General features: G+C 38.1%; 1 protein-coding gene across 1 annotated transcript in view; it reads right to left on the bottom strand.

The window, feature by feature from the left end:
- Nucleotides 1–27,385, bottom strand: part of LOC115781671 (solute carrier family 23 member 2) — a 68,740-nt gene that overhangs the window by 11,946 nt on the left and 29,409 nt on the right. The window contains exons 3-9 of the mRNA XM_030731467.1: nt 24,490–24,647; nt 21,551–21,734; nt 20,470–20,651; nt 15,920–16,037; nt 8,628–8,784; nt 6,796–7,049; nt 1,168–1,332 (exon numbers count right to left, since the gene is read on the bottom strand). Of these exons, the coding sequence (XP_030587327.1) occupies nt 1,168–1,332; nt 6,796–7,049; nt 8,628–8,784; nt 15,920–16,037; nt 20,470–20,651; nt 21,551–21,734; nt 24,490–24,647 (1,218 nt within the window). The remainder of the gene's footprint in view (nt 1–1,167; nt 1,333–6,795; nt 7,050–8,627; nt 8,785–15,919; nt 16,038–20,469; nt 20,652–21,550; nt 21,735–24,489; nt 24,648–27,385) is intronic.

The following is a 27,385-nucleotide window of genomic DNA, read 5'->3' as shown; positions in this document are numbered from 1 at the left end:
TTTTTTGGTATATACTGTACATTGCACGTTAGCTCCAAGAATTTACTAAGAACTATGACTAATCATGAATACTTAGGTATTCAGTGCAAACAAAAGACCTACAGAATATATAGTGGGAAATATCTTTAGTCTTTACAAAGACTGAGGAAGTTCTTTAGAAGAAAAATACCTTAGAGGGGTGTGACTTTGGCTCTACATATTAACGATTCACTTATTAAATTGTTGTGTAAGAGCACAGGAAAGTACTTTTGTATTTTTAGCTTACTTCCTCAAACACCCTACCACTTTCTTTTTTCAACTATTCATTAGGGGAGCAGTATGACACCTTTATAACACCTAAAAATTCCCATTGATAAGTTATCTGCTGTCATTTAGGCATTAGGAAAAATGTATATGATGGAAAAAGAATGGTGGAAGACACTAAAATTATTTTGGGATGTTATTCAATCACTGTTTTCTTGTTTGTATGATAAGGAGTGCCTTTTTCCACCATCTTAATTACACAGCATTGGAATTCCCCCCAGAGGTAAAGCACTCAATCATTTCAATTATATATTTATGGATGGTTTTAATAGTCAAGCGTAACAGACACCTCTCCCAGTATGCTTGCTTTAATTACAAAAAGCTTGTGGGAGAAAAGAGGATTACAGTTGACTTTCGCTCACTGTAGCCTGAAGTGTTTCCCATGCTGCCCGCTGGAAGAAACCTATTACTATATTTACACTGAATTTCATGGATGCATTATGGACTACGCTTATAGTAGGCCAGCAACTGCCATGCTTCGTAAGCAAGAATACAGGCATTTTACAATCATCAGACTTTTTTGTGCAGCATTTTCTTAAAAATTAGTTCAATTTAAAGTGCTCTATGGTAAAAAGGTTAATGACAGTAAAAACCCAAATAAAGCTTTTATTTACCACATGATCCCTATTTGCTTGTATTCTAGATAGAACTAACAACACCAATTATTGTGGAACCAGTGAGTAGAATCAGTGTGTAGGTCAAGGAATCCTTAAAGGGATGATATTTTGTTTATCAGTATCTTCATATCTGAAGGGGTTAGGGATTGGGCCATCTTAATAAGCCATGCTACATTTATCAGGTGTTCTGGATTAAAAGCTGCATCAAAGAAAAAATACAATATTCTGTGAAGTAAATTCTCTTTACCTGGAGGTTGGATAACCCCACAGCTGCAATTATTCCAAACATAACAAGGAACATGCCTCCAATGACTGGATCTGGGATGGTGATAAAAACTGCTCCAAACTTTCCAAAGATTCCCAGGATGATCATCAGAATTCCAGTAGTCTGGAGGACCAACCTGCTGCCAACCTACAGTTACATAAAAAGGAGCACAGGGACTCACAAGAAAGCTTAATCCATCATTCTCACTATGCTAGCATTTATTTTATTTTTTGCAAGGATCTTGCAGGGGGAAGAATCTCTGGACATGTGACATGACAACAAAGAAAAAGTAGTTAAACTTTCAAAGGTCATAAAACATAAAATAATAAATCCATCTGAAATGGGAGGTGTCTTGTGTTAAAACAGGGTATAAATGTTTTCTTACACCTGCCCCCCGCCCCCACCCCCCATCATCCTGAAAAACAACACAAAACAACAACAAAAAAACAGCAGCAGCAACAACAAACAATAAAAAGTTTATGGAGTATCACATTTATGTTAGGGGCTCACCAGTAACCAAAAATCCACAAATATAAGACAAAGATTTTATGCACATTCCGTATTGACGTTTGTTGTATATCAACATGATAGTACAGATGTTGCAGATTTGTTGTTGATGCAAATCTCCTGTTCCACCACATCCAAAGGGTGGTCTATTGAATCTGGTGACTATGGAGGCCATTTGAGTGCAGTGAACTCACTGTCAAGCTGTTCAAAAAACTGATTTGAAACAATTTTGAGCTTTGTGACATGGTGCGTTATCCTGCTGGAAGTAGCCCACATAAGATGGGAACACTGTGATCACGAAGGGATCACAGTGTTCCCATCTTATGTGAACACTGTGATCACGAAGGGATGGACATTGTCAGCAACAACATTCAAGCAGGGTGTACAGTTCAGCAACTCACAAAATTTGAACTTTAGCTCAGACCACAAATCAACAGAGGCCCTGCTATGATTCTGTAAATTAAAAAAAAACAGTGAATACTCCACCATTTAATTGTGTGTGGCTATCAATTAAATGCTTAATTCAGTCTGCAGCACAGTAAAGCTCACAAACAACAATGCAATATAACTAAATCATCCATATTTATAACTTCTCTCTCTGATTAACTGTATCACAAGACCATAATCAAAAGGTCAAACAAAATCATATTTCACCCAGCTTACCCTGTGCACTGTGCCCACCCATGAAGAGAGTTTATTCACTAAAATCCAAACACATGTGACGATGTGACTTTAAAAAAATAAATCTTATTTATATATGACCTTTATACAACCACGGTTCTAATGAACTGCCTCTGTATACAATATGGTAGATATGGATTTGCCAAGGCCGTGAACTGTTTCAACCTCCCCATCTGTATTCAAAAATAATTACAGAAATTCCAGTCACATGATCATAAAACTGTAAGCAGTATTTGTTATTATTTTTTCAGACTGTTTCAGTGACTATTTTACATGACACTAAATTAACATCACACTCCATTCTTATGGCTCTCCAGTGCCTTTAACAATTGCTGATATCACCCCCAGCTGGAAAAGCTCTCTTTCATATATATATATATATATATATATATATATATATATATATATATATATATATATATATATGAAATATATATATATATATATATATATATATATATATATATACATATATATATATATATATATATATATATATATATATATATATATATAGCTGCTTTTCCACTGACAGGGTTCTGATGCCGGTCCCCAGTATTTGAACCGTTCAGCGTTTTTTCCATCATGAACGCACTCTGTGCTCAGCCAAAAAATGGGTTCAACTCGGGTCCCGCAAGCTAGCTGGTCTGGAACCAAGAACGCGTGACGAAAGCGGCAGAAGGGCATGACTTTGCCTTCTCAACATAAACTTTTCTACCATATTACATGTGTATTACATGAGAAAAGCGAAGCGATTCTCACTGAATTAGCTTGGGTCTTAAGGCTGAACTTGCTGCTTTGTATCAGTTCATATCACAGATAAAAGGCTGCAAAGTGTGTACTTGTCGTCTTGCTCGTATTTTCTGTCTGTGTTTACCTCTGTGCTGCACACAGATGCTGCAGTAGTTTGGTTTGGACTGTAAAATGTGTTCGCAGCACAAGACAGGGGAACATGTTCTCCCACGTTTGCGCTCTTCAGCTTCCGTGTCTAGACGAGGACCTGCCCACACTCATACATAAAGGAGTGGTTCACAAGTGCGGTGGAAACGCAGGCCCATTCTTAAGCTTTTTGCCGGTTCTTTTGGGAACAGCATGGGAACCAGCACCGGAACCCCGGCAGTGGAAAAGGGTAACAGAGGTCAGATGTTTCCTGTAGTTCTTAGCCAAGATTGCACACACTGCAGCAGGGATTTTGGCCCACTCCTTCATACAGATCTTCTCCAGATCTTTCAGGTTTCAGGGCTGTCGCTGGGCAACATTGAGTTTCAGCTCCCTCCAAAGATTTTCTGTTGGGTTCAGGTCTGGACCCTGGCTAGGTCACTCCAGGACCTTGAAAGGCTTCTTACAGAGCCACTCCTTAGTTGCACCGGCTGTGTGTTCAGGTCACTGTCATGCTGGAAGACCCAGCCACGACTCTTACTGAGGGAAGGTTTCATGGTACGGGGCCTCATGCCAGCGGTTTGTGTTGTTTTCCTTTTTGTTTTGTTATAATTGTAGTTCTAAATTTGTTCATGGTTTGGATTCTGGGTTGTCGTAAGTTTTCTAAGTTCAGTCATTAATTATTGTTATTATTATCGACTGCCAGTTTCCACTTGTTCCTGTCTTCCTCACATCTCTGTTGATGTTCCTGTGTCTGTTTTGTTTCTTATGTCTTAGTCCCTGGTCTCGTGTTTAGTTTCACTTCCCGGTGTTGTTAAAAGTAGAGAGTGTGTCCTGACTCCATACTAAGAACCGGTTTCACAGAAGAGGGGCCTGAAAGCTGAAACTGAGCCGCCCATTCTACTTTTAAATACCCTAGGAACCAAAAGTAAGCAATGTGCTCTGTTGGGGTGATATGGTATATGAGGTCTTTAAGATAAGATAGGACCTGATGGTAAATGGACTAGTTCTTATATAGTGCTTTTCTACTCTAATGGAGTACTCAAAGCGCATATACAACACTTATTCAAGACCTTGTATGTGAGGAGAAGATTTTTACATCTGACTCCGAATTTAACAGGAAGTCAATGAAGAGAAGTATGTACTGTCTTTCTAGGCCCTGTCAATACTCTTGCTGCAGCATTTTGGATCAACTGAAGGCTTTTCCGGGAGTTTTTAGAACAACCTGATAATATTGAATTACAACAGTCAATAATAGAATAGAAGAACTAAATGCAAGAACTAGTTTTTCAGTATCACTCTGAAACAGGATGTTTCTAGAGATACTGTGCAAATGCAAGAAAGCAGTCCTACATACATTATATTGCCAGAAGGATTCACTCACCCATAAATTTGGGTGTTTCAATCACTTCCATGGCCACAGGTGTATAAAATCAATCACATAGGCATGCAAACCCCCATCTATAAACATCTGTGAAAGTATGGCTCACTCTCAGGAGCTCAGTGAACTCCTGTGTGGTATCATCATAAGATGCCACTTTTGCAACAAGTGCAACTTTCTGCAGAGTCAATCATTACAAACCTCCAAACTTCACATGGCCTTCAGATTAGCTCAGGAACAGTGCATAGAAAGCTTCATGGGTTTTCATGGCCAAGCAACTGCATCCAAGCCTTCCATCACGTCGCCATGAACATCACATAAAACCAGCCGCCACTGGATTCTAGAGCAGTGGAGACATGTTCTCTGGAGTGATGAATCATGGTTCTCCATCTGGCAATCAAATGGACGAGTCTGGGGTTTGGTGGTTGTCAGCAGAATGGTACATTGTGTCAAGTGTAAAGTTTGGTGGAGGAGAGATTATGGTGTGGGGCTGTTTTTCAGGAGTTGGGCTTGCACCTTTCGTTCCAATGAAAGGAACTCTTAATGCTTTAGCATACCGAGACATTTTGGACAATTTCATGCTCTCAACTTTGTGGGAAGAGTTCAGAGATGGCCCCTTCCTTTTCCACCACAACTGCGCACTTGTGCACAAAGCAAAGTCCATAAAGCCATGGATGAGTGACTGAACTTGACTGACCTGCACAGATCCCTGACCTCAACCTGACAGAACACATTTGGGATGAATTAAAGTGAAGACTGCGAAGCAGGACTTTTCATCCAACATTACTGTCTGACTTCAAAAATGCTTTTCTGGAAGAATGGTCAAAAATTCAGATAAACACACTCCTAAACCTTGTAGAAAGCCTTCCCAGAACAGTTGAAGCTGTTAAAGATGCAAAGAGTGGGCCAACATCATAATAAACCCAATAGATCAAGAAAGTGATGTCACTCAAGTTCATATCAGTGTGAAGGCAGATGAGCAAATACTTTTGGCAATATAATGTATTTATTTAATATGGGCATTAGGACATATTCTGGTCAAAACTGATTTCAAGATTCTTCGCAGTATTACTGGAGGCTGAGGTAATGCCATCCAGAGGAACTATCTGGTTAGATGCCATGTTTTTAAGATTTTTAGGACTAAGCACTAGAACTTCATTTTTGTCTAAATTTAGAAGCAGGAAATCAGAGGTCATCCAGGTCTTTATGTCTTTAAGACATTCCTGCAGTTTAACTTATTGCGTGTGTCATCTGGCTTTATGGGTAGATAAAGCTGGGTATCATCTGCACAGCAATGAATCATCTGCACAGCAATGAAAATGTGTGTTCTAATAATACTGCCTCCTGGAGATGTTTTATCAAAATGTCTTGTTTTACACCGTGGTGATGGTGGTGGTAGGGGGCATCCAGGAAGGATGAATCCAGGCTGGATAAATTGATCAGGCGATGGCTCTGTGGTCAGCATGAAACTGGACTCTCTGGTGACGGTGGCAGGCAAGAGAACTATGGATAAACTACTGAGCATTATGCATAACTCTGCACACTGTCATGAGCAACCAGAGGAGCCTGTTTAGTGACAGACTGCTCCTTCTCAAATGCAGGACTAACAGACTGAAAAACTCCTTTGTCCCTCATGTCATCAGACTGTACAACTCCCCTTTGGAGGGGAAGGGTAACAGGAGGAGTGGGGGAGGGGTGCGGGAGTGGGGGTCAACAGCTTGACCCTGACTACAAACACAATGCAACATAAAGTAATACCAGACAATGTGCAATATTAATGTGCAATACCACATCTGGTAGACATTTTATATCTACTTATTGTTGTTTTCCTGCATGTTTGTTTATTCTTTATTTATTTGTTTTTTGACTACTGCTGTGTTTGTGTGCCTATAATGAAAAGGTGCTACTCGAACTTTAATTTATGAATTTTTTAGTGTAAAAGTGAGTGAGTAGTACGGAAGGCTAAGAAACTGATAGTTATAAGCACTTCAACAATGTCTTGGACATAAACTCAAAACTATTATTTCCTCACATTCTTTTGATGAGTTTTGTTATGTTTTGAATCAACTGAACTACAATCTTACAAATGGGTTATTGATCTTGTTAAGGTGGCTTAAAGAGATCTATAACCCAACTGGAGACAATTATTGTATACTGTATACCTTGGTAATACCAAGTGCAGCAATGTTTTGGCTGTAGGAAGTGGTGCCATTTCCAGTTCCCCACAGAGCAGCCAGTATGCAGCCGATCCCCTCTATGGCGATGCCTCGATTTATGGCGTGTGTGGGTGGTGGAGGGGCACCAGACAAACGAGCACAAGCATAGTAGTCACCAATAGATTCCAATGTAGATGCCAAGACCCCCGCCATCATACCCAACACGGAAGACAGACTCACTGTGGGCATGCCCCATTGGCCTGTGGATACAGAGTAGGCATACTTGAGCTTTTTTATTCTACAGAAACAAGAAGAAGATTCAGGTCATGTCGGTGACTACAGTGTCTGCTAGATAAATCTATTATTGTTATAGTTTTAAATAAAATATAAAGTTTTTATACTTGGTCATTTTTATATTTTATACGTTTTTATAAAAAATATATTAAAAAAATACTTTGTTGCTGGAGTAAAACTTTGTACATTATATTGGACATCAGTTGGGTGCTCATTAGTATAGTTTACTCTTAGAATTTTACAATTTTCAGTGCATTTTGTTTTGTTTTTTTTAACTTACTTTAAAACTATTGAGACTTTATCAAATTACTCTATAGATTCAACTATCTATATGAAAAAGATGGTTGTTGGGTTACAGGTAACTGTAACCTAGCAGACTAGAGATTGGAATTTTCCTAGGCTACATCTGGTCCTCTAGTCATAGCCTTTATTTAGAAAACTGGAATGTATATAAACTAGAATCTGTCCAACCAGTTTGGACTAAATTAGGTCCAAATTGATCCCAAGACGGGCAAATCAGTCTTTTCTTTTCTTTCCTTTTTTAGACCCATATAAACATGAAAATAGGATCACATTACATCTTAAAAAATAAAGAAGATATATATATATATATATATATATATATATATATATATATATATATATATATATATATATATATATATATATATATATATATATATATATAAAATACACTCCCAAAGGTGTTCTCTCGGGTTGAGGAAAAGACTCTGTGCAGGCCAATCAAGTTCTTCCACACCAAACTCACTCATCCATGGCTTTATGGACCTTGCTTCGCTGAAGTTGGAACAGGAAAGGGCCATTCCCAAACTGTTCTCCCAAAATTGGGAGTGTATACTCCCAATTTTGGGAGTATAGAACTTGAACTTGACTGGCCTGCGCAGAGTCTTTTCCTCAACCCGAGAGAACAACTTTGGGATGAATTCAAGTGGAGACTGCGCATCAGGTCTACTCTTTGGAATGATATTTATGTCAAAAGTCATGGAAAAAAAAAAAAAAAGCAAAACAAAAAAGAACATAATCATGAGCAAATATTTTTATTTCATGGTATTCATTGCCATTTGCCCAATAGAATTAATCAAATGTAAATTTGATTAATTAGTGACTAGTGGTTAGTGACTAGTAATTACTGACTAGTGACACTGATTCTAGCCAAACGCAAAACTAGTGAAAAAAACAGGAAAGATGAAGAGGAAAAACTATCAGTGGCCTTCACCTGCAAAATCATTCCTGTTTTGGGGGTTGTCTCATTGTTGCCCCTCTACTGCACCTGTTGTGTGTACTATTACAAAATTAAATTGTTTTGCTTTGATCTAACTTTTTATTTTTTGCTTTTGAAAAGGTCCAAAATGTCTTAAATTTTCCCATACAAGCAAATGCCTTTTGAAACTGAGAAACACATGTTTCAGAGTCAAATCCTGCAGCCAAACCCAACTGACTGTTGGCATAGGTTCTATATTTGACTGAAAAGTTGTTCAGGATTCAGAAAAAAAAAAAAGAAAGCACGATACCTAATCACTTACCAGGATAAGGCACATGGAACCATGGGGAGTTTGTAACAGCATCCAGGCTGATGTCGGTCCTGGCTGAGAAGCCATACTTATCAGATTTTGAAGGCAGGATGTCAAAGACGGTCATCAAGAAGCAAATTAGCCATCCACCACACATGCCAAACAAAGCCTAGGAATTTTTTTCAAAACAACAACAAAAAAATATACAGTTTGACCAACCTAGAACAAGTAAGTCTGAATTTCTTTTCAGCAACCCCTCAAGATGTTAAGATGCATTAGAATCTATCTTAAGGCCAATGCCCCCCCCCCCCCCCCCCCCCCCCCCGCCACATAAAAGATGATGGTGACAGCTCATGTTTGTATATTTACATTAATAATCATTTTTGTAGATGTACTGCTGCATCTGCCTTAAATTTGAACCTGAATACATGGGCATACAATAGGGCCCCAATATATATTTATGCATTCATATAGGGATTACATGGGAGAGAAGAATTATGCAAAAGGATGTTTTTAATATATGTAGACCTCATCAAGGAAAGTGAAAAAAGTAGCTCAAAGTCAAGCAAACATGCAAGCAAAATGTGCTTATTATGTTTCCTAAATTTCTGCTTTGAAGTCATTGACATTGATCTTTAAAGGAAGGTAACTGAATGAGATTTGTCAAAAGTTCATATTTAAACTTGAGATAATATATTCACTGGGATTTAAGTGACAAATTATCTTATCATTATATGATTGCCAAAATAAGAATAGGACTTGCCAACAGATTGCTTGTAGTTCTGTGTACCACATTTTCTGCTTTGTATGGTGTAAAAAATACTGGTGAAAAATACATATTGGGATAGTAAATACAAGTCATAAAAGGTTAATGTCAAAAGACATTTAAGATTTATTGGTATTCTCAGGGTTTAACAGTTTTTGGAGTCAGTGTTGTTTTCGATAATGATAACGAAATGATTTCATTGACGACCCTTTTTTACATGACTGTAATGAGATGATGACCAGATAAACATGGCTCTTTGATGACTAAAAAATGTCGGGACGTCTGTGAGTTTTCTTTGAGGAGACGAAACTAGATCAGAAGGTTAATGGATGATGTTCCATGCATCCAAAAAACATGACATGTCTGTCTATTGGGCTTGTAATCTGTCAGTCAAAAGCTCAGTAATGCTGCTGCATCCCATCTATTTTTGGTCACGTCCACCACCTCCATTACTTTAATCCAGGGGAGTCAAACTCAGTCACAGGACGGGCGAAAACGGAAGACACAGCCTGAGTCACGGCCGAACAGGATTAAAAATAATAATTTTAATCAGCAATATGAAATTCAAAAACTTGTTTTATTTGTTATTGTATATTGCCCACCTGGTCCTTACTCAGAGTTCTGTCTGATTTCTCAGACTTTTTATCTGATTTAGTGCTCAGTTCAGATAAAATAATTATAGTGGGTGATTTTAACATCCATGTAGATGCTGAGAATGACAGCCTCAACACTGCATTTAATCTATTGTTAGATTCAATTGGCTTCTCTCAAAATGTAAAGGAGCCTACCCACCACTTTAATCATACTCTGGATCTTGTCCTGACATATGGCATAGAAACTGAAGACTTAACAGTATTCCCTGAAAGCCCCCTCCTGTCTGATCATTTCTTAGTAACATTTACATTTACTTTAATGGATTACACAGCAGTGGGGAATAAGTTTTATTACAGTAGAAGTCTTTCTGAAAGTGCTGTAACTAAGTTTAAGGATCTAATTCCTTCATTATTATGCTCTTCAGTGCCAACACAGTACAGAGCAGCTACCTAAACTCTGCTTCCAGTGAGATCGATTATCTCATCAATAGTTTTACATCCTCACTGCGTACAACTTTGGATATTGTGGCTCCTCTGAAAAGGAAAGCTTCAAATCAGAAGTGCCTGACTCTGTGGTATAATTCACAAACGTGCAGCTTAAAGCAGATAACCCGTAAGCTGGAGAGGGAATGGCGTCTCACTAAAATAGAAGATGCTCATTTAGCCTGGAAAAAGAGTTTGTTGCTCTATAAAAAAAAGCCCTCCGTAAAGCTAGGACATCTTACTACTCATCATTAATTGAAGAAAATAAGAACAACCCCAGGTTTCTTTTCAGCACTGTAGCCAGGCTGACAAAGAGTCAGAGCTCTGTAGAGCCGAGTATTCCTTTCACGTTGACTAGTAGTGACTTCATGGATTTCTTTACAAATAAAATTTTAGACATTAGAGAAAAATTATTCATAACCATCTCAAAGATTTATCTTCATGTTCAGCTGCTTTCAGCACTGCTGGTATTTGTTTAGACTCGTTCGCTCCAGTTGATCTTTCGGAGTTAACTTCAATAGTATCCTTTGTTTTTTTTCTTGCTCTCTGTTGAGATGGATGCATTTTTCTCTTGACCCCAACCTTCCATATCTATCCCTGCTTTTTGCTGCTTCGCTGCTTAGAGCGTCCCTTTACATATCCCTAAACTGGAATTTAAATTATGGATCTGATCGGCTGGTCTCTCAACACTGTTGATGATCAAATTCTCATCACGAGGAGATTGGGAGAAGGGGAACCCTCTGGCCCAGCTACATACCCGACTGGTTATGTTATGGATTCCCATGGGGATGGAAGATAACACGCCTGGCTGTACTGTGTGGATGTGGCATATATATTGATACCAGGATTTTTCCCAAATTGGACCTGGGGATATCTGGTTTCTGGGCAGCTGTTTGGGCCCCAGTAAGGCTGCCTATGAGGGATGCAGAAACAGTACGAACTCAATCAGACTCAGTAGATCTGAATCGAAATGGATTACATTGGAGGAGTGTTGGAGTCTCTGTTCTGCGTGGTGGAGTAGAACCAAATTCGGATGATTGGATTTCTGAGAGGTAACCAGAAAACTGTAAGGCCCGTCAGCAAATAGTTAAGACGGCCTGAACCCAAACAATTGCAGTATTTGGAATTTGGCTCCCAGACAGCCTTGGATGGCTGTCTGTCTAAATTATCTTCTGAAGATGTTATGTAAACAGATGCTCTTCACCCCCGCCCCGCGATGTGACCTGTATGAACTGGTATCCTGGCAACCAAGGCTGACTGTACCATCTTATCATGAACATTATCATGAACTGCTAGTCTGGAAGCTGTGTGGCCATCACAGTATCCTGCTCGTCTCCGCTGGCAGCCCCTCCCCTACCCACCCTAGTGCTCTCCAGGCTTTAAATGTGCTGCTGCTTTGCTGAGGTGTTTTTTTGGAACCTTGTAAGGTGTTCATAATGAACACAGTACGAGATGATTTTTTTGAACCTACCTATCCCAGTGTATCTCTTTCTGTTTTTCCTGCTAAAGGTAGTGCCGGTAAAACGGCTGCATGACCTCAGACACCTGTCTCCCCTGTTTGTGTTTGTCTCTGTGTTTGTATTTCTTGGATGGGCGTTCTGTTAACTGTAATTTCCCCACTGTGGGACTAATAAAGGTATTCGTATTGGTATTTGTAAGTAGAATGGGAGGCAGAGCTTCAGCTTTCTGTGGAACCAGCTCCCAGCTTGGATTCAGGAGACAGACACCCTCTCTATTTTTAAGATTAGGCTTAAAACTTTCCTTTATGATCAAGCTTATAGTTAGGGCTGGATCAGGTGACCCTGAACCATCCCTTAGTTATGCTGCTATTGGCCTAGGCTGCTGGGGGGTTCAGATAATGCACTGTTTCTTTTCATTCACCTTATTTACTTTGTTTATACTCCACTCTGCATTTAATCATTAATTGTTATTAATCTCTGGCTCTCTTCCACAGCATGTCTTGTTTTTCTCTCCCCTCAGCCCAACTGGTCACAGCAGATGACTGCCCCTCCCTGAGCCTGGTTCTGCTGGAGGTTTCTTCCTGTTAAAAGGAAGTTTGTCCTTCCCACTGTCGCCAAGTGCTGCTCATAGGGGGTCGTTTTGACTGTTGGGTTTCCTCTGTATTATTGGAGGGTCTTTGCCCACAATACAAAGCGCCTTGAGGCGACTGTTTGTTGCGATTTGGCGCTATATAATTAAAATTGAACTTAATTTAATTGGTTTGAATGGCCAAAATACAGCAAACTTTCCTCAACACATTGAATATAGAAGTATATTTTTCTTCAAAAATAAAATCAGGAAAAATTAATATATTTCAAGCTGATGAAAATTTGCAAATTTTTCAGGTAAAAATGGAAATTCTGCGCACAGTCAGAAAAACGCTCCGTAAACTGCACCGTGTGTTCAGTTTCTCAGCAAAAAGCGCAGCTGCTAACACAGGCGTGTGATTTGGCAATCACACCATAATCACGCGGTCCCGTCCCTGAAGCTCCACGGACGTATGGATGCTTATCACACAGCCACCTTTCATCCTGCTGAGACTTTTCCTTTACTTTTCATGAATTTGACAGATGGCACCTGTGTGATAAGGCACGTCACCAAACTCAGAAGCTATTTCCTCCGAAACTGCCCGCAACTTAAAGCTTTGCATCTTATAAAGTTCGCTGTCTGTGTTGCAATGCTCGTGTTCTGTCTTCAGGACTTTGCTCCTGGTGTGCGACCAGTGATGCATTGTCAGCTCACCTGTGCCGGTCTCCCTCCGCATCTTCTCCCGCATCCATCCCACCAATCCACTCTTTTACCCGCAGATCACAGGCGGGGAAAAGAGACGCACGATTTACCTCTGAAAACTGCTGACCGATTTTTTTATCCACTGATCACTGATCAATATGTCATTGGCAATACTGAAAATGGGTTAGCTTTTGCAGTGCATTGTGGGATTTCTAGTATATGTGATGGGAGCACTATTTACCCGCTGGCCATTAATAATAAGTATATGAAATCATATAAAGCCATATAAAATTATATGGCGGGCCACATGTTCCCCGCAGGCCTTGGGTCTTATACATGTGCTTTAATCACCGATGGACCATGGCGGACGCTGGACGTTACAGGAAGGGGCTCGTGGACGCAAACCAAGAAAAGATCTATGGACTTATTTTCAGAATAATACATTTGTATTGTGATACTGAGAAATGTTTATATAGAAAAGCCAGTATTCTGTTGATTTATTACCCCCTTGTGGCCGGATTTGAGTTAGGTTTCGTTTTTGTCAGAAAGTCAGTCAGTCGAGCATGGACGCTCACAGCATGGCAGAGAGACAGTGTTTTCAGCGTTTTTAAGCCTTGGAGTGTCTTTGTCCGTAAGTTAACTAAATGTTATTGTATTTGAACATTGTTTTGATGAGGAATAATCGAGTTGTTATGTTGCCATTCGTAATGTTTCTGTGTTAGCCATAACTTAGCTAAATGTGTTTCTAGCTGCCTTAACAGCTATGCATGCAAGCTAATGCTAATAAGTGATACTTTGATTGCTAACAGACTTCTGTAGCTGATTGTGTGATCAGAAATGGACAAGGTTCACACATTCTTTCTTTAATTCATGTGTTTATTTTAAAGACCAAATATGCATGTAAAGTGTGCAAAATGTTGATGCATATCTTTTTTATATTTATTTTTTCAGTTTTACATAAAAGATGAAAACGCTATCAACGCCTGAAGTCTTTTTTGTCAGCTATCTGTCTAGCATGGTCCAGAATGCTTGTGCGAGGACAGAATAACATTTGAAAGGAAAACTGAATGCATTGTCCAGGGAGACGGTGGTCACTGTGGATTAAAACTTGGTGGAAAAAACACCACAAATCTTAAGTGGCACCCTGATATTTTGCACTAGTTAAAGATAGCTGTGTGGTGTCTGTTTTTATATATAATATACAACTTAACTGTCCTGACAGACATGGGTCAAGTTAAGCATGTGTTCCTCATCCATTGCTAATATTCTGGGCATATGTATGTTCATTGCACTTTAGCAAATTCTGAGAAATAAAGTCCCAATTGCCAAAGTGAGAATGTTTTTGTTTACTGCATTTTTGGAGTAATTGATTCCACTGTTACCACTAATTATTCAAATTAATTTGTAAAAACTGATACTTTCTTCTTTTTTTCCCACTAAAGCTGACTAAAACTTTTTTCAGTTTTTGATGACTAAAACTGGACTGAAACTATCACATTTGGAAATGACTAAAACTAAGAAGAATTTTTCGTCCAAAAGACGAAGACTAAAACTAAAATGGTTGCCAAAAACAACAATGAATGTTAGACTGAACCTTGAAGCCAAACTGACTCAAAGATATTTCCTGCTCTGCAAATGTTTCTGCCAACCTTTTTTACATTCTTTCAAACTTCTGTTTGTTGAATATCTTCAAAAGCAGTCAACATCCTGGCTGATGCTGTCACTCATTTGTGTTGGCCAATGTTCATGAATTGCTTTAATTTTGTTTTGTCCTTAGTACAGTCACAGATATGCAGGAACAGATCTCACACTGTGAAAGCACTCCAAGTTTTGATTCTGGTTGTCCTCTTGGCAGCCACCGGAGGATTGTGGTTCAAAACAGACACTGTTAAGGTGTCTGTGTTGATTATGAAGAAGGAAGGAATACGGGTTTAAAAAGAAAGTACTTCATGAGTGCTGTTAAAACATCACAGGTAATCCACATTATATTCCCTTTACTCACTGGCGGGAAAACTCTATTGTGTATTAGACTACAAATAAATGTGCAACATTCACAGTTATTGCTATTTTGATGTTAAAGCATATTGAAAAATGTGTTCTTCTTGTCATGTTATCAGTTCTACAGATTGACTGCGCCACGGGTATCACTTTTAAGCCTTGACATGAAAATATTGGTAGAGGAATGTTTCCTCTACCAACCCATTCTCTTACAAAATAAAAAAGTACATCTGTTCAGTTCTTGCTGATTATGGATCACATGTCTAATCTACAACTATCCTGTAGTCATCATTACAATATGAGCCCCATAAAGAGATAAAAGGCACATTTAACAGACTTGAATTGAACTGAAAATCTAAAAGCAAACTTGTTTTGAGTATACAAATGTGATCTGTTATACACACAGTCATTAACTTTGTCTTGTTTAGAGTGTTATTTAGATGTTAGAACATTTTAATGTTTTAACATCTCTTTAACAACCACATCATCTCTGCAAATACCAGATTGACTTGACTGACACACTGTGACCAAATGATTTTACTGTGTATTTTACATCAAATATTTATAGTTTTGAAACAAGGCAATGATGTTATAAACAGGTTTTATTGATCCCATATATATATATATATATATATATATATATATATATATATATTTTTTTTTTTTTTTTTTTTTTTTTTTTTTCCCACTATAAAAGGAAGGCGGTATTAGACTTGGAAATTTTGACAACTCACAGAGAAGAGCTTGAAGAGTGGGTACTGGAACACCATCCATTTTTTATTCTTGTAAGCAATCATTGGAACATCGACTTTGCTGAGATATTGTGAGAACAGGAGAATCAGCCCCGCTGTGCTGTAGAAACAAAGAAGATGGGACAAAATGCATCCATCATAGTAGTTTCCCTAAAGGCTTGGCCCACGCTCCCAGCTATTTGTGGAATTGCTTTCAAGTAGGGCATGCTTTCACAGTTCCAGGGGAATCAGTGCAAGTGATAACATGCCACTTTCCACAGCGTGAATGCCTGGAACTTGATACCTGAAACGATATATTTTAGTAACACTACAAATGTGATGAAAGTTGTTATGAATACTGGTCACATAGAAGTGTCACAATACTTTTCATGGGAAATAAAAGTAAACTAGTGTTATTTGAAATTACGCTTTCTTTCTCCACTTCATTGGATTAAACGTGAGCAAGCAACATATGAACAACGTGTGGATAATGTGTATGTTAATGTGGGTGAACGGTGTATGCTGAAATATATGAAAATGTGATTTCCAGAATTAAACAAAAAGACAGACAATGTGATATAAAATAGGATAAGATAATCCTTTATTTGTCCCACATTGTGGGAAATTTATTATGATCTCATTTATTTCGTTCATTCATGAGTTCTTTTTCTTTATAACGGATTTTCACCCACTTATTCTTGCTATTCATCATATTTTGGGAATTGACTTTTTAATTTCCCTTCAAATGTTTCTTGCGAAATGCTGGCAGAGGTGAATTACAAAGACACTGTCCACGTCTGCTACAAGCTGCAGGATATGGACTGACACTCCTATTGATGGATAGGGGGTGGGCAGACTCTTGAAGCTGAGACGGATATGACTGATTACCATCAATACATGGCACCAGGGGGTGAATGTGCTTGACCTTTTAAAACCCACAAATATCTCTATGTAATAGTAATAGTCAGCAGTACCTCAAGATGGCAATGTTAAATGAAGACAGATTTCACAGTGCTGGACTGGGCAGGGGCAAACTAGAGGTGGACTGAAACAGTGGACATTGCTTCTTTGATAACAAAAAAAAATTGCAAATATGATAAATACAGAATCAATGTTGTGATTCCTGTGATTGACTGTTTTTTTTTTTTTTTTTAGTTTAATTACTAATTAATATATTTCAGTCTTGGTTTATGTTTGATGCTCATCATAGGTCTAGTATTTGAAGTTTCAATTTTTATCATTTAATTTTGATTTCTTTATTCTTATATAAAGTAAGTCTTCTAGGATTCCAGTTCTAGGATTGATTTTGTTTCTTTTAGTGATGAGTGTCAGTTTTGTGTTATCATGGTTTTGGTTCAGAACAGTTATTATTTGTAACAGTTATTGTAGTAGGCTGCCCAGGCTTTCTCTTTATGCTCTCCTTTGTCTCCTTTCCATGTTAATTCCTTGCTCCCTTTGTGTCCCCTTTTTTAACTGTTAGTATTCCCATCTGTCTGTTTTGACTTCATCTTGCTTTATTTGTAGATTTGCTTTCCTTTGTGTCCTCTGTTAGGTTTGTTTTCACCTGTTGCTCCCCTGAAGTCCTGAGGATACATATTCACAAATTCAGTTCAATTCAATTCAATTCAATTCAATTCAATTCAATTCAGTTCAATTCAATTCAATTCAATTCAATTCAATTCAATTCAATTCAATTCAATTCAGTATTATTTTATTTATATTGTGCCAAATAACAACAAATAGTTGTCTCATGGCACTTTATATTGTAAAGTAAAAACCACAGTGGGGCATGACAGTGGGAAGGAAAAACTCCCTTTTAACAGGAAGAAACCTCTTGCAGAACCAGGCTCAAGGAGGGGCAGTCATCTGAAGGGAAGGAGGCAGGACGAAACACTGAGCCAGAGATTAATGATACTCATGATTAAAAGAAACACTCCAGCAGCCTAGGCCTATTGCAGCATAACTAAGGGATGGTTCAGGTTTAGTAGTCAAGACATTTAGTAGTCAAGTCAGTCCTGGCCTGGCAGACCATCTCAAGGGAAGAAACATAGTATTTGTTGTTGTCCATGGGTTTTAGACTTTGTCAATGACTGCAATGTATTAAAACAAAACTTTTAATATTTTTTTTTTCAGCTGCTCCCTTTACACATCACCACTGGAGATCATTTGCTACCAACTCACCCTGTCCCTATAATCCTCTTCTGTCACACATACTGTCTGGATGTCCCCCATTATTATATCCATGAATCTTCTCTTTGGTCTTCCTCTTTCATGCTGTATGATAGTTCCATCTTTAATATCCTTTGTCTGCCTATAGCCACTATCCCTCTTCTGGACATGTCTAAATCATCTCAACCGTGCCACTCAATAAGCCTTTTCCTTTTCCTTTGTTATCTTGCTCTTTGCTGTATACCTAGCAGCCCAATACTCCTCTCTACGTTCTTAATCTTCTTGGGTAAACCAATTTTTTTTTTCCAAACTCTTCCCTTGAATACTTTACTGTACTTCCTCATTCCACCACCAAGTCTACTTGTCTTCCATCCTCGGTCCAGGGGACACACCACATAGCTTCTTGGCAGCTTCCCTCAGCACTTCAGCTATATTTTCCCAGCTTTTCTATCACCCACAGCTGCTCCTTACTGAACTCTGCACAACATTGTTCCTTCTTCAGCTTCCACCATTTAATCCTTGCCTCTGCCTTCTTCTTCTTGATTTCCGAAGTCATCCTACAGACTACCATCCAATTTTTGCCAAGCTTCTTCCCTGACACCACGTTGCAAGATCCTATCACTTTCAGATTGCACCTTCTACATAAAGTATAGTCCTCCTGTACACATCTTCCTCCCTCTTCTTGAAGTATGTGTTCACCATAGCCATTTCCATCCTTTTCACAAAATCTACTACATCTGTTCTTCTGCATTTTTCTCCTTAATATCATTCCTAAACAATATCTCCTTGTCACCTTTGTTCCCTTCAGCTACATGTTAATTAAAGTCTGCTCCAATCACTACTTTCTCCCGCTTGGAACACACTCTACAACCTCATCCAACTTCAGAATTCCTCGTTTCTAACTTCCAACTTGTGGGACATTTCTACCGACTGACAACATTCAACATCGCTCCTTAGATTTACAGTTTCAAACTCATAGCCCTGCCTGACACCCTCTTCACTTCCACAACACTTTTCACGTATGCCTCCTCCTACTCCATTTCACTTCCTATATATACCATAATAGACCAGTTTGAATCCACCTGCAGTGCTCCTGGCCTTGCTTTCCAGCCACCTAATCTCCTACACACCCAATATACCTACCTTTCTTCTCTCAGTCATATCAGCCAGTTCTCTCCCTTTCCCAGTCATAGTCTCTACATTTAAAGTCCCTACTCTAAAGTCACTACTCTCTCTTGCTGCATCTGAACACACCTTCCCCCTCTCTTCTTCCCCTGTCTTTGGCCAACAGTAGCACAGGCAGCCCGTTTCCCAACAACACCAGAAGCAGTTATTGTTAACCCAGGCCTCGACCAATCAGTGTGGAAATCTCATTTGTGATGGCCTGAATGTTTGATTTTGGACAGCTTTTATGCCAGATATCCTAACACAACCCTCCCCATTTATCTGGGCTTGGGACTGACTGTGGATGGGTTCAGTTATTAAAAGCAATCCTTCTATTAAATTATTTTAGTTTTCCCAACTACTTTTTTAGCTTCTAAAAACAGGGAACTGTTTATGAAAAAAAGGGCTGTAATTCTTAAACATGTAAAGTAATACTTTTGTTAACCAAACTGAATTAAAGCTAAAGGTCTGTGGTCCTGTACAGAGACAAAATTATTAAAATCATCCAAAAACCTATGGACCTAACTTTAAATACATCACACAGCAAGTTGCACATTGCTCAGATGGTTCTGGTAGCTCCTGCTTGACTTTCAAACCTTGTTCACGTTTTTTTCAATATGTTTGAGGTAAAGACTTTGGAAAATCTGTTCCAAAGGCTTAGCATTGCCCTATTTTTTCCATTTCACAAATAGTCCATTACACCAGCTTTAATGAGTGTTTGGGGTCATTGCCCTGTTGAAATAGCTGATTTTATCCAAGTTTCAGCTGATGGTTTGAAGTTATGTTGAATAACCCTGAAGTAGTCTGCCTCTGTAATTATTAATTCCAGTGTTTTTTTTTTTTGTACCATTTCCACTGGATGCAGGGTGTTTTGTTTCCAACTGTATATTTAACAGTTGGTAGTTTTCACCCTTACTCCTCCAACCATAGCTCTGGTAACTGTGGTCAAGCAGCTTCATGGTCAACCATTAAACCTTTTTTTGCAAGCATTCAGTTCAGAGAAACTATGGAAAGCTCAGTATTACCAAAACATTCAGGTCCATGCATCTTTTGATGGGAGCCATACAGGGAAGTAACAAGTAAAGAAAAGTATGGATAGGGGATTCCTGTCCGTGCCTGATAAATGTAAGAGGTAAAAAGACTGGTAGACACTTCTGCTGAGCTCAGAGACTTATTTGAAAATCTATTCCAACATAAAGCTAACCAGGATTTTCACTCACAGAGCAGCTATCCCCCAGTGGCCTCCAGACTTCTTTCCAGCTTCAGTAAACAGTGACAGGCCAATGAGATTGATGGTGGGAGCGATAGCCAGAGGGCCGATATATCTAAGCACAAGTCCCACCATCCCGGATAAGCCTAGTATGATCTGAAGCAGTGAGGATACCAGAATGGCTCCCTGGATCTGTGGGCGATAAGGCAACAAGGACATAATGCCAATGCCAATGTGCAAAAAATAAAAAAATCCCATATTTGAACACACACTAATAAAGAACATTGCAAAAGTATTTCACAATACAGCAAAATGAAAAATTTAGAAAACTTTTTAACATGAAATTCTTAGTCACAAAAAGGAAGACAATTTTTTTTTCATTCGTCTTTTGTGCTGGATTAAGCAAATATGACTAGCTATACCACAAAAATAAAAATGTCAGTAGATAGTCTAATATGAATAGAGCAAACCTCTTGCGTTTCCAGATCATACTCTAATTTTAACTGAAAAAATAATTTTGTTAAATAAGGGACTTTACAGAAATGCTTGAATTTCTTTTGTTTCATATTTTAACTAGATAAAATATTTTTGAAAAGTTCTCTTGAGAAAAAAGAAAATTAAAAATAAATACTAAAAGAATAATAAAAAGAATTAAAATTAATGGAGTACCCTTGTCTGTTGCTGAAATACATCAATAGTGTACTCATCCTCCATCCCCAGCTGTACAGGACTGTTTTAATTAACTGGCTGCCCACCAGTCCTAAACTTTATCTGACAAATTTAGTATTTCTGTCAATTGCAGTGTGCTTTCATTAGTTTGCTGAGCAGAGTTTCCCTTTTTCTTTACAACAGACCCATTCTGACCGGCTAACCAAGTTTAATGTAGCTATTCTCTGTCTAGGACAGTGGTTCTCAAACTTTTTTTTAATCACACCCCACCTTGCTGGATGAAATTTTTTTCACACCCCATGCAAAGCAACATTCAGGGGTGGGGGTCCCCTTGACGATGAAACAACATCCCTAAGGTGGGTCATTCTCCTTTGTGACGAAGCGACACGAAGGCTGTATGTACACAAAAGAAGTGAACATACCTCACGAATTCTTGACATCCAGACCTCATCTGAACTTTCCATTTGTGGTGCATTGGTGGCATTCTGCAGCTGCGCCAAGAGATTCACAGGTGCGTTTGGCAGAGGACACTGCCACTTAGGTAAAGCAAGAATAGCCAGAGTCGGAGTGATGAAACTAAATGTCCCACCCTGGAGAATTGGTAATCTGCAAGTCAGTAAGTTTAAAGTTAAAGATCAAAGGTCACTGGACCAAATGATGTAAAGTCTCTGCAATTCAATTCAATTCAATTTTATTTGTATAGCACCAAATCACGACAACCAGTCGCCTCAAGGCAACAAAGGTTATCTGGGTAGGTTCAAAGCAAGCCTGAAACAAGATCATTTTAATTAGCAGATTGTTTTTCTCCTCAGTCATGAAACAAAACAATATTAGCGGAAGTCCTTTTTGATTTGACAAACATATCCCATTACAAATCAAAAAGATTCTGAAAACTTATCTTATAAATCATTCCACAAATTGCAGTACAGGAGGTAACTAAAACAGCTTAATCTGTATGTTTATAAACTAATGGCAGAGTTACTAATTTCAATTAAATTATAACTGCCAACATATTGTATGCTGCAATACATGCAGCATTTATGGTCTTATCTCTAAATTTTCTTGTTTCACAAAATGATGATTACAAAAGTGGACTGAAACTAAAGATTAAAGTATTTAATGTTCAGTCTAAGAAGTATTTGCTCCATTTCCATTCTTGTACCTTTAAACTTTTGCCAAACTGTGTAGGAGGAAAACTCAAGCAAAAGCCTTGTTTATTTGCTCAGGCTTAGTGTTACAACAGTAAGCTCAGGCTTTCTCTTGGAGCACGTTACTACATTGTGGTGTATGGCTACACTGCTTCCCACACAAACATGAAAAAACAAAACAAAACAAAGAAAGCATAAAGATTAATCCTTTGGTCTCAAAAGGATTGTTTTAATCAAAGCTTCAAATGACTACTCTGATTTCACATATATAAAATAAATACATTAATACATTCCTTTCCACTGCTAGAAAAAGCTGCATAAAACGATATGCATATGAACATTATACAGCAGAGAGGGGGTTACTAGGTTCACATAGAATCTGGGCTAGAGCTGAGCTATAATTACAAGGGATCAGGGGTATCATGAAAGCAGTAAAATAATATATAGCATGTGTATGGTAACTAATACATACTAATTGTAGTATGTATGATAAAATTATATACTGAAAAAACTAAAGCCAAGAACAACTCTACGTCCTCTACCCATACCGATAGCCACAAAGTGAACTTTTAACCTTAAAAGTGACAAACTGACATTAATCAAGGAGATATTTTTTCCACACACAGCCATCAAACTGACAAACTAAATTACACCACAGATTAGGAGGAATTTTTGCTAGAGGTGAGGAGAAACCCACTTGATTTGGACTCTGCCATGTGCAGACAAGGGCAGCTGATTATCATGAATGTTATCCCTCTCGTGATAGTTTAAGTCAAACACTTTTCCTCCCTTACACACATACACAAGCCCATCGATCTTGTCATTATCAGACTTTGTGGTGACATCGCCCCATGCCTCTGGAAACTGTCTGCATACCAAAAGTGAAGGAAACCCTTTTGCCTTGATAAAGCATAACACAACTTTTATTAATCAATTATGTATTTATTTTGAATTCTCTATGTAATATAAATATGCTTTCTTTCCCCTTGGTTTAGACTACAACCTCTCATACTTGGAGTCACAGGAATTTACCCATATTTCTCTTATTATCTGGTCACAATGAAAAGTGGTTTGTGTTCAAAACTAAATCAAACATCCAGAGAAAAGTTTAAAACAAAATTAATTGCGCCCATGGTGTGCACTCTCTAAGCAAAGGATTTGGGTGTATTGTGACATTAATCTTAACCCCTCCTTAGTAGGACATCCCAGCAAGTCCAGGTAGCAAGCTGCGAAATATTCCTATGACCTACTCTGAATTAGCAATGGTTTTATGTTTTCTGTAGCCTGATAATAAAAACGACATCTTCATTTCCACGCCAACAGATCTATTTGCCATTTTTACTGCACATATTCATCTACAAATGGCACTGTCAATATTTCATTAACACGCTCTTTTTCCTGTTGTATATAAATTTCATGTCAGCAATATCATCTTCTGCTACAGAGGATGCTGTTAAAGACTTGATCGTGCTAAACATACTTTAGGACACAATGCCACACACTTCCAAAGAGGACCACAATGGTCTCACTGCTCAGAAAGGGAAGAATAAAAGCTCCTGTACGTTTGCAACGTGTTGTACTTTTTATATCTTACAGCATCTAACATCAAACAACATACATGTGACTATCGCTTAGCTGTTATCCAGAAACAACAATTTTTTGTTTGAGAATCAGAATAATGCTGTTTGGTGTGTGTTTGGTGTCCTGCACAGAAACAATGGTCTGATGTGTGTGTCAAAGTGTTGAGCAGTGAAGTTGCTTTCTCTCAGAAAATGCACTAGCTATGCAATTATTTACCGCTGACATTGCATATCCCCACAGTAAACTAACTCACAGTTTAAGTCCACATGAACCATTTCAGGAGCTGAGCTGTTACTTCAGATTCTTTGTGACTGTGTCATAGGAAGACATTTATTAATTCTCAATAGTCCTCAATAAATAGAAAAATGCTTCCCTGATATCAGGTGTGCCGAGCAAATAAAACACAAACAGAAAACCTTCTTAGGTGGGGCATTGCCTCAGTTTGCACTTGTCCCTAATGTTAACATAGACTGACAGCCCTATTTAAAACAAGGACATGTACACACACACACTGTACAGACGGTTAGGTTGCCAGAAAATATTACACAAGTGGAAATTCTTGTGTATGTGACCTCTTCATGGCCTGGTACTTTTTGATTCACTGGCACTATGAAATCATAAAAGGGTGTTACCTGTTTCCAATAGTTGTCTGCAGCAGGGTGCATAATCCAGACACAAAGAATATGGTGGAGATCAGCTGGCTTTTAGCGACGCTGTTATCCTTTATACAGAGCGGTTCAGCCAAGATCAGTGGAACTGCAATGATGCCACCAAAAGCGAGAATGTAATGCTGCAAAAAATGGATTAATGGAGAGATTTTATAGGGGTTTAAACCAAATAATCAGTTTTATTTTGATATGTGAATATGTTTCTCAAAAAGTAAAAATTTATCTTTAATGCTTTTAGTCAAAATATGAGGATCAAAAAACACAAAATATTATTTTTCAACTAACTAATGCTAAGCATTATATTTAATGCATTATATTTCAGGAAAAAAAAAACTTACTTGTGCCATTCCTGTTTTGAGTACAACTCAGTATCACCCCAAAGCCGATTTAAAAAATTTTTTTTTTTACAATAAATGGACACACTCACCCATTCATATGAACAAGAAAAAAATATTTGATGGGTGATTTTGAAATGCATAATGGCCATTTATGGCATTACCGTCCTTCATCTAAGATGTAGAATAGAATAGGATACCTTTATTGTCATTATACAGGACGTACAATGAGACTGGCGAATGACTTGTACAAATCTATGTACAAGTCAGGCCACGCTCACCTTTTGTTTCACATTGAAACACAGTCACTGTGCACAGAAATGAGATGAGAATTCATTTGATACCAGGTTGTACTGCATGTTATTATGTCAAGATATCTGAGTACAGATCACATGTTAATGCCAAGTGTAAATGAGGAAAGGTCCAAATCAGTAATGCTGGATTTATCTGATGTGCTTTAATCACTAAGCAATAAGGGTTCGCCTGCTTCTTTTCTTTAAATCATTATGAAAAAGAGCATTTCATGTAACTGAAAACCACTGTTGTCAGCTACAATAATACTGCATCTGCCACATCAAATCATAACAGCCTGGCTGGCAGGATATGCCCACTCTCAGATGTCTCACACATTAATTTAATTTGAGTGATGCACAGACATGTATCTGGACAGACAATGGCTGGTTCAAATCCTTCAGCCTAAACCACAAAACACATCATCTGTCTTCTTTAACAATATCATTGGTGCAGTCAGAGCTCATTCTGCTATCAATACAAGCTTGTTTGTCAATGTCTTCCAAAAATGTTAAATGATTTTGCAGAAATGATTAATATGTTTTGTTTTTCAAGAGAAATGGAAAAAAGATATCCTTAGTGTTTCAGCAATGCTGACAAAGGAAGGTAATGTCCTTAATATGGCCAAAAGTGTGATTCTTGTATGTCTTTGCAGCTCGCATTCAAGGCTTTACCATCCTGCGCACTTCAACGTGTGTGTGTTCACGTCTGGGAGAGGGGTGGAAAACAGGGGAATAAAAACACTGAAGGCAGATGCTGATTGGCCTTAGCATACTGATGGATAGTTTTAAACTTGCAGACCTGCAGCTCCCTTAGACATCAATCAGGGAGATATCTAATGTCAGTTTCATGGCAGTGAGGACAATTCCTTGAGAGAGATTGCTGACCATTATGCCATCACGATCCTCAGTGAGAGAGGCTGACAGAAGTTTCTCTTTCCAGATGTATAAACCTAAATGTTTTTATATTTTGCCAATGAAAAGTGACGCACACAATATGCGTTGTAGCAAAGCACGATCCATAACAAGAAATGAATAAGACTCGGCATTCAAGTTAAATTACATTGTAGAACCATAAGCACCACTTATTAAATAATTTGAGAGTGTGTCTGTATGTATTCAAGCCTGTATGTGTACTTTGACCCTGTGTGGATGTCTTTGAATTCAGCCTTCTGTATATTGATAATTTTCATCAATTCCTTTCATTCCTAACACATTACCCAGTCCATATCAGTATAGATATCCTGCATGATTTTTTTCCCCATTGAGATCTGGTGTGTTTTCAAAGTGTTTAATTTTTTTGAGCAGTGTAAATTCAAATTTGTTATAGTTATTAAAGATATATGCTGTATAATCATTCTTACACGATGCACTAATCATTTATTTTCCACTCATGCGTTTTCACTCCGTGTGTTTATACTTCACTACTGTATTTAATTATTAAACACTGGCTCTCTCTCCCATAGTGTGTCTTTTGTCCTGCCTCTCCCTGCTCTCTTCTCATTCCTCTCACCCCCAATCAGTCATAGTGCATGGCTGCCCCTCCCCGATTCAGAGATTTCTTCCTGTAAAAAGTTTTTTTTTTTCATCGCACTATCGACAAGTGCTTGCACAGGGGGTCATGTGATTGTTTGGGTTTCTTGATAATGTTGCAGGGTCTTTACCTTACAATATAAAGTGCCTTGAGGTGACTGTTGTTGGAAATTAGTGCCATAGAAATAAATTTTAATTGAACTCAATTTTAATCCAATTCTATTATGGAAAAAGAACAGTTAAAAAAAAAAAAAATCAATAAAGCCCCAAAATGACCACGACATTCATACCCATGACGAATGTGTGTAAACTTCGAAACAACTGTATTATTATTAATTTGACTAACAATAACTCTAAAGTATTTAAATGTGTTTGAAATAATCACATTTGAGATCATTTAGAAACAAAAGGATAAAAAGAATGCTGCAAATAGAGCCCAAAGTGCCAATACTTCCTGTTTTTATTATTTGGTGTGATAGCTGACAAATTATATAAAATCTGTTTTCCAGTGGAGTTAAAAAAAAAAGTATATAATGCATATTTACTGATAGGCTTACCTGCATTAGAGGTGCAGTTGCATTTTTTTTTTTTTTGTTTGCTACTAAAAACCTGCCAAGCTAACCAAAGTGAAGACTCGTCAATAGAAAACTGCCAATTAGCTCTTTCTAGTCAGCATCAGTGAGCATTCAGGCTACTTAGTAT

Source organism: Archocentrus centrarchus, chromosome 6, assembly GCF_007364275.1.
Source record: "Archocentrus centrarchus isolate MPI-CPG fArcCen1 chromosome 6, fArcCen1, whole genome shotgun sequence".
Taxonomy (NCBI): domain Eukaryota; kingdom Metazoa; phylum Chordata; class Actinopteri; order Cichliformes; family Cichlidae; genus Archocentrus; species Archocentrus centrarchus.
This window is presented reverse-complemented; position numbering and strand designations above follow the sequence as displayed.